General features: G+C 35.2%; 2 protein-coding genes across 2 annotated transcripts in view; one reads left to right on the forward strand and one right to left on the reverse strand.

The window, feature by feature from the left end:
* The window catches only part of LHFPL7 (LHFPL tetraspan subfamily member 7), a 61,507-nt gene extending 59,244 nt beyond the window's left edge, over nt 1-2,263 (forward strand). Inside the window, exon 4 of the mRNA XM_057372050.1 lies at nt 1,089-2,263. Coding sequence (XP_057228033.1) covers nt 1,089-1,315 — 227 coding nt within the window. The 3' untranslated portion in view covers nt 1,316-2,263. The remainder of the gene's footprint in view (nt 1-1,088) is intronic.
* A 2,491-nt stretch (nt 2,264-4,754) lies between these two features.
* Nucleotides 4,755-8,513, reverse strand: SPATA22 (spermatogenesis associated 22). The gene is made up of 8 exons (XM_057371911.1): nt 8,471-8,513; nt 7,937-8,065; nt 7,156-7,210; nt 6,929-7,024; nt 6,190-6,508; nt 5,733-5,862; nt 5,286-5,383; nt 4,755-4,946 (listed from the first exon to the last, which is right to left on the reverse strand). Exons 1-8 carry the CDS (start codon nt 8,511-8,513, stop codon nt 4,755-4,757), a joined length of 1,062 nt encoding a protein of 353 aa, XP_057227894.1.
* Nucleotides 8,514-8,847: the final 334 nt, after the last annotated feature.

Below are 8,847 nucleotides of genomic sequence, written 5' to 3' on the forward strand. Positions count from 1 at the left end.
GCTGTTCTTGAATCACTACCCTGAATTTCAACAAAACACTGTTCTGGAAAAATGGGAAGAGAGGAAAAGGGACTGCTCTATGGTATTTTTTCAGTACATAAAATAAAGCCTTTTAAAATACAGTAAAGATTTTAAATACAGTGGTAATTGATTAGCAGAAAGGACAGAAGGGAAAATATGGTTTCTCAGTGTTCTCTCAAACAAGAGGTGATGTAACCCCTCACATCAGCCTGGTTCAGCCCCTCTTCACTTCCAAGGTGGGCAGAATCAGGCTCCAAGTGTTGTTCCTGGAGAATTTTAATGCATCTTTATTGTAGTTACGATTTATACCTTGGGCAGTCTCATTTTCAAAGTTGGAAAAGTGGTTCTGCTGTTGATTCAATATCTGAAGTTGATATTTGAGTCTGATATAAATTCCTCAAAGACTAAAATCTGTGAAATTCTATCAAAAGCCAATGGATAATGCAGGGTAATTGCAGGAGGCAAGTCTGGCTTTCCAATGTCAAGAGACATAAAATAAATGAAAAGATAAATTCTGCTGGTTTTCATCAATGGGTCAAATGCAGAATGTTTTAARCAATTTGAGTCTGTATTTATGAGTCTCACAGTATCAGAACCTCATCAGAGGAATCCGAAAATCTACATTTGAACTCTTTCATTGGAAGTTTCTATTTGGCAGAACAAAGTAATTGTTTATCTCAAGCACAAAAATGCTGTTGAGAAGAAAGTGAMGCTGGTTTGGAATCTGCAGACTTAGGAATTCTTCTCCTCTGGATTCCATTGTGTCTGAACCACCTTACTTTTTACATGGCCACATAATTTGGATCACAGCGTTTCTGAAGTTATTTAATGGCAAGAGCTCTCATGAAAAAAATCCCAACTTGCTGCCTTGTCACACCACTGCTATCCATAAGAGGTAATTATGAAAAGAAAGATAATCTGCCAATCACAAGGGGGTTTTATTAGCTATGACTTTTTCCATTGATTTTAATATAATATATATATTTACCTTTCTAAAAAAAGGACTTTTTTTTCAAAAGGAATTAATGTTTGATAATAACTGGTGTGATTTTTTTTCTCCTCTCTAGTGTTCATAATGGCTTCTGGGCTTTTGGTTTACCCTTTTGGTTTCAACTCTGCTACTGTGAAGAGATTCTGTGAGAACTCAGACATCTAYTATGCAGGAGACTGCCAGATTGGATGGGGGTACATGCTGGCAATTGTTGGGGTCATGTTGTCTGTCTTTTTACCATTCTTTGCAAAATATGCACCAAAAGAGCACATATCTCCAACTCCAATACCTACTATTTTATAGTATTTTATTACTGTTTRAGAACAGAACATTCCTGTCTACAGTAATGGGCAGAAATCATTAAAGCACTTCCAGYTGGCTGTATTGCTAAAGAGAGGAAAGGAGATGGGGAAGAGAAGGTCACATTGACAAAGACCAAAAGTGCATTGAAAGTCTTCCGTAAGCACGAGCGGCGAACACTCTGGAATTGAAATAGGATTAATAAGCAGCCTTTACACTGCTCTAAACATATAAATGGCATAATGCCTTAGACAAAAAAAAAAATCAGTTTATCCTCAAAACATCTGTCTACCTCCCAGTTTCTTTTGTGTCTCAAAATTGTGACTCTTAAAAGCTTCAATTCACTTTTGATATATTGTTAAATATCAAAACTTTTATGAACCCAGTAACTTTAAAATCAATAATGATATTTTGTTACAATTATTTTGATTAGTGAAAAAAAGCACCTACTGGTAGCCACAGCCTAAAATTAAGATTGATAGCCAAAAAGAATTGTACACAAGAAAAAGGTTTCTTTTTAATCTATATATATTAGCAGGGCCTGCATATTGTAAGTTGTGGGCMCAGTTTTTCCTACTGCTCTAATTGCCAAGATTTAGAGACAACTTCATGAAATCTTGGGCAAAATTGGAATTTCTTTTTTTCTGAGAGACCTAACTAGTTCCAAAGGCTTCATGATGATTTAATAGTTTAACAACAGACAAAAAATCCTAAGAATTTCTTTTCAGTATTTTTTAAATTATAATTTTAGGTGGACTTTGACAAAATGTTTTGAACTGTTACAACTGTAGATTTTGGATTTGGTTGTTGAGGGCCGAAAAGAAAAAATTCTGTTTACAAAAATGTCTGTGCCCAATGGCCCTTAACTGTAATGATAATACAAGCCAGAATGAACTAATTCCAGTATTCCCATTGCAATTAAGAGTCCATTTTGTAAAAAAAAAGAAAAAGTGAACTGAAATGCTATTGAACATGACTAGTAAAAATCTGATGCTGTGACAAAACTAGCAAATGGCCATATTTCATTAGTCTGTATGGGAATTTTGTGAGGTCTGATTTCCACAATAGCACTGAATTCATTACTATCAAGCATTGAAATAAGTGCACTTGATTGCCTTAAGCAAAAGAAACATTGGGTTCTAATCTCACTCCACTGTTGTGTTTTCTCATTTTAAATAAAAATTTAACTTTAATTGTATTCTCATCTTTTATTTTCTATTATTTATTTAAAAATAAAAATCGCATAGATATATTTAATTCAGAGCTGTACTTCTTAGTTTTGTATTTTGGCACAAACCAGCTGATCAAATTTATTATTCTTCACTTAGCTGAGTCCAACTGATTCCTGAACTTTTTATTTTTTTAATGGAAGGTATACATGAAGGGACAGACAGAGACATGTTGAGGATGTATAAGAAAATGCAAACAGAACAATCACTGTGTTATTTTAATATACATCAAAGACTTCTKCAGTCTTGTTTACATTCCTCACCCTTCTAAACTTCAATGGAATGTGGCATTGTTTTCCAAAATAATTGTCCTGTTGTTACATTTCCATGCACTCTAAAAGCAAATTCTGCACATAAACTTAGCAGGTCCCATCACCAAYCTTTGAAAATACAGATTCCAATGCAGAATGAAGTACACTGAGAAAGAGAGCACGTGTTCTGCACTTTGGCTCACAGAGGCTGAGAAATTGAATCTTCCAAATAAAGTAAGAGGAATTAAATTTCAGTCACTTCTGTATAGCTATGTGCTTTTCAGTAATTTCTTACACTTTTTTAATRAATGGCTGAGATTGAAAATTTTCATGTAAGAGTCAGAAAAGTGAGGAATAACAAACGACATGCAAAAAGTAAAAAATCACCACAAAGCAGAGAGACAGAGATGCAGGCTTTTCTTTCCTAACCAACCTGTGCCTTTACACTAGAACCATTATACAAGACAGGATCAATATGGTCAAGAAAAAAAATCACCCAACAACTGAAAAATGTTGAGTAGTGTGTATAAACTGTATTGAGTAGGGKTTTTTCTGTTTTGTGTAATGTTTACGACTGTTCACTTAATGTTTCACTAGAAAAAGTGATTTGTTAGTGTCAAGTAGAAACCTTTTTTTGCAAAGATCTAAACACTTCCTGAAAAGTAAAATTATTTTAGATTTTTATTAACAGTCATAACACACCAAGTAGATAAACAACCTATTAGTGTCATTACTTATTAATATAAGTTTCACATGTGCAGAACTGGAAGCATCAATCATTTAACTGGAATCAGTCTTAAATTACTTTTACAGCAGAGTCTTACAATTTACAACACTGCTGTACCAAATCCTTTACTTCTTAAAGCTCMACTTCTGTTGTGCAAACCATCAACCTCTGCACCCTGCAATATTCTGCACCTTTTGTACATCAAGCTAATGTTCCCACTTGAAACTTCCTTTAACATTTTGTAATATTTAAAGGGAATCAAACGTGTACATGACCTCTACAACTGGATTGACAAAACTCTCCTTGAAGTATCCATGCTCTGAAGCCCCTTCACACTGAAGGTAGAGCTGATAATGCCAGTGATCCTTCCAGCAGTTAGWAAAGCACATCCTTTAGACTGGAACATTAGGGGGCTGTTGCTGACAATACCTGTGCTCACACTGACAGATCACTTTTTTAAAGAAAGACTGTCTGCGCGTTTAACTGTGTAAAAGCGTTYTCCTGTTACAATTTGCTGGACCAGGTTCAAGTTTTATTCTAAATATATAATTTTTTAAGTGTAACTAAAAGCTGTATTTTCCATTAATGTGTTTCTGCGTTGACTAGCTGGCTCCTTTTTAGAATATTAACTGTTTTCTGTATTTGACTTGTTGGATACAATATTTCAATTATTTTAAATGTGAAATTTCCAATTGCCAACACTGTATAATAAAATAATAAAAAAAACCCCCAAACTGTTCGCTATTTTCTTGACAACTCTTTTGTTTTGCAATTCCCAAGAGATCCGCTACAAAGCTTCTGGAGTAGGGGAAAAGGAAAAAGAAACAGCAGGAATAACCTATGAAGTTAATGTTAGAAGGCAAATGTACATAAACATGTACATGGTCCATCCCTCATGAAAGATTTTTCTTTGGCAAAGGCAAGGAAGTTCTGTGTTCAAATAATTCTTTCTTTTCTACTTCATTTGTGTCTTGGAAATCTTCCTACAGCTTCAGGGTCTGTTGCTATTTTATACAGGTATTATACTGATTATTTGTTTTTTTAAGAAAACATGAACAGATAACACATAAATGGGAACCCAATGAATACTACACATTTGTTGGATAACACAGCACACTGATATTTTCAACTATTTAACCAGATTTTCACTGGTAGTTTTGGTAAACGCTTTAAYATATCCAGCCTTTATGGATAACAATTAGTTAAAATTAGGGTTTGGAYAACCATTCTGACTTTTACATTTCATTCATAGTTTTTACATATGTTGTCATCTCAACATCTGCAATTTTAACAAAGTCTTGGAAAGTGTTCTGTTCTTGAGCAGTTGCTGGTCTTACAGAGACGCACTTGAAAATGTTCCTTTTTGCATCATAATTTCCCATGCACCTGTGCACTCGACCTCTAATTAGTCGTGGAAGCTCACGGTCCTTCATCAAAGCATAATAAACACAAAACAATTACATCACCTAACATAAAAGCTTTCTACATGGCTGGTTTCTGAGGACTACATCAAACAGAAGGCATTGACATCAGCTTTGTTGCTATTGTYAACTACTTAAAAGCTAAACTCAAAGTCTCACCTGTTTTGTTGAAACAGAAGTCTGAGAATGCCTAAAGAGTGACTATTCCCTAATTTGGACAATTTGGTATAAACATCCACCTTGTCTTTTACACAGTAAATTTCTGTTCTATCAGAACATTATTGTATTCACAAAAAGGATTGGAGCTAGTGCTGTCTGTGTTATGTGTGGACACAAAATACTCACAATTTCATAAAACACGCAAGGCAAGGTCTCCTTTCCATCTCTCAGAAGAAAGTTCTTTGCCCCATATCTTCCAGGTGTGACTGCAGAATCCAGTGTGCCTGTATCATTAARCATGAATTAGTTATTCCTAAATTAACTATATTAAAATTATTGTAAAGCTGTACAGAAGATTCCTGTTAAACAGGAAAACTTATTCTAACACATTCTAATGTGTTAGAAGGAAAGAAACAGGATGGAAAAACTTATATGTTGGAGGATGACTGAATTATTAAATTTATACCTGTTTCAGTCACCTTTGAAAGCTGAATGGAAAAAAACCTAGATGGTGTTCATGCCAGTATTTTGGGAGTTTAAGTATTTCATTTACCATGCCCACAATTAATAAAATTCTTTCTTGTTGCCCTACCATTACTGCCAGATTATATTATTATAATCTGCTATGCTTACCTAAAACTTCAAATAGCAGTGCAGTTTTGTAAGTATATTGGCTCCAGTGCTTCACACTTTGAATGACTGCAGWCAGGATTCGCAAAGAATTCTTTTTTATTTTAGTTTTCACTTGAGATGATGAAATTTCCTTTCAGAGAAAGACAAAAGCTTAAGTTAGGCATACTCACTTGCAATTTTAAGGGCATATAGGCATTTGTACATCATGTTAAATAGGCAATATTTACACTACAATTAGATTATCTGTTCAGAACATAAAAATAACTCACTGCCAGTTTATATGAACATCCTGAGGATTGTAGGTAATTATAGCAAAAAATCCCAATTCAAAATTCTCAGAAACTTCAGGGTTTACCAAGACAGCTTGGGCTGATGAAAAACCTAATTTCCATCCATTTTCTTTCTTTACTACTTGCTTCACTGTGTMTTTCTTATTAACTCTCCCCATAAGTTTTACCTGACTTTTGTCTTCTGGGACACAGTCAAACTGGTACTCATTTGTTTTATTTTGCTGAATATTGTTGTTAAATTTATATGCTGGACTATGATCCTGCAGACTTCTTGACACAGTGTTGGGTTTTCCTGCCCACTGTCCTTTGGATGTGTATGTTTGGCTGGTTTCTRTTCTGATGGACTGAGATGRGTTAMGATTGYCAGGGKTTTTTTGTTGCTGGACAGTTTTCAAACTGCTTGAAAAGTTCTCAAACTTTCGAGTAGTTCCATTATCAGATCTTGAATTTGCAGTGTTACTTAAAGGAGTGTACTCATTTCTGTTCCTGCAATACARTATCAGACACAATTCACTATCACAAGATCTCTTCTGAATAATCAGATCTGTAATTAAAGTATATAAAAGCAATCCATGTATTGTTGTTTTAGCTTTATATACATCYAGACTCAAAGCACTTGGGTATACACCAAATTTATCCATATGCAGGGCAGTGATTACTCCTGTGCATAAATCCATCTGACTTCAAAAAAAACCTTGCTTAGTTATTGTCCTGCCCTGTGTAAGGGATCTTTCCTGACCCAAAACTCACATGTTTTTGTAATTCTAAAACAAAATAAGCAAGGTTTCCTCTGAGAGTGATATGAAAGGGTTTTCTCTGAATGCTGCAGGAATATGGGAAAATGTAAGATGCATTTTCACATAAGAACAAAAAGGAAGGATAATAGACATTAAAGACTTCACCAACCTGCAGGCAGCCAAGTTTCTTCCAGCATTTGGCAAATTAAACTTTGATGCATTTGGTGGTTTCATAAGGGAAGGAGCCATCGGATGTTCTGTTTGGCTTTCAAAGATAAGTTTAAAGTATCAGTGACACAGCAGCAGCTTTATTGTAAGACACACATGGATTGTTTGTGAAACAATTAGTATCCAGATAAAAATCAAAAAGCAACAAATAACCTGCTTTTTACATACCCACTGTTTGCTGCTTTCTGCAGTTCATCCACTTCTGAGTTTGCAGCTCCCCAGCCTAATTTTCAAGAGACAAAGAATTGAATRTGGATACAAACAGAAAAGACTAAAAGGTAATAGGTCTGTGCAGGGCTCCTTCTCTGCTTTATGTCCCACAAAAAGGYTCATACAGAAAGGAGAAAGAAAAAAGAAAAGAAGAGAATGTGATCCTTTGATATTTTTAATTATAAGACAACTTCTAACAAGTAAGCTGCTTCTCCAGACAATGGTTCAGTTACAACATTACACTTACTAGCAACAGAGACTTTATTATAAGAAATCTTTTAAACTTTATTACAAGTAAAACCTAATGAAAGCACTATAGGCAGAATTCTGCACTGTTCTTTCCAAGCCCAATTAGAAGAACAGAAGTTCCTTTCTGAACTACAAGAAAGACATCTTACAAATGTTTCTTCTTGTAACACAGGACTTGAATGTTGATTGAAATTAACYGAAAACAAAAGGTCAGTTTCAAGAGACTCTATTTAAATGCCAGTGCTACTTCATTCTCCATCACACAAAGAGTCAAATTCCCTCTAGGCACAAAGTATAAAAAGCTCAATTGTATCGAGGAGAAAGAAATTTCCTGGAGGACAATTTTTACATTATGAACTTTTCAGAAATAGATATAAAGTATGCATATAGTTCTTCATAAAAACAATGTCGGAATTCATAGAACACAGTCAGGAAGTTAAGATTTCTTTGGATTTAGAGGCAGTAAAAAAATTAAATATATCTTATTTACCGAATGATGTGGGAGAGAAGTCATAGCTACGAGTGCCAGAACCTGTACCTTGCTCATTTTTAAGCGGATTTGAAGTCAGGGGCTGTCTAGTTCTTTTTTTCTGATTGAACAGTGGTACAGGCAGACAACCTAAAATGAAAGTAATACTATATTAATAGCAAAAGGATACACAATCCACACTTAAAGCATGTAAATAAAGTTACTTATTGTACATTACACATAGGAATTACATTTCATAAATATGTAACAGAACATTTCCTGACAGAATTTATATTCTCAGCCCTCTGTCCTGCCCCTAAGTCCCATGAATGAAACCTTTCCCCTAATGACCAGTTCCCTGAATCCATCCAAAATCTTGCCCTGTGCTGGAATAAACAGTAATCCATGCAAGTGCACTCAGGAAATGGGGATTTAGGGCTAAACACTGAATATCCTGTATGAATGCTACATATATGTATATATGTATATATGTATTACATATATATAAAAGCATAATGAGGCGTGAACACTAAAGCACAGAAGAAGGGTTGATACCTGCTGTGCTGCGAGTTGATGTGTCAGCTAAACTCCTTTTCATTTCTTTGCTGAATCTTACCAGGAAGCAACGTATTGATTACTCCAAATTTGCTGTATGGAAATTAGATAAACAAAGCAAACTAATGCTGCCAACACACCCAAGTTTCACTTGATTTTATGGCAGTTGCTCGTAACATTGGCAGCCCCAGTGCCTGGCACAATTTCAAGCACAAGCCCTAAAACACACAAGTAGCTGTAGTGAATTTAGAGAAGATCCACAGGTGGACGCGTAAGGGGCAGCCGCTTTTTGTAGATTCCAGGCTCTGAGGGAGCGGGCTGAGGGTCAGGGCTATGTTGAGGGGCAGCGCTTACCGGGCTGAGGGAGTGGGATGAGG

Source organism: Malurus melanocephalus, unplaced genomic scaffold (assembly GCF_030028575.1).
Source record: "Malurus melanocephalus ecotype Western Australia unplaced genomic scaffold, MMel_1.1 scaffold_162, whole genome shotgun sequence".
NCBI lineage: Eukaryota > Metazoa > Chordata > Aves > Passeriformes > Maluridae > Malurus > Malurus melanocephalus.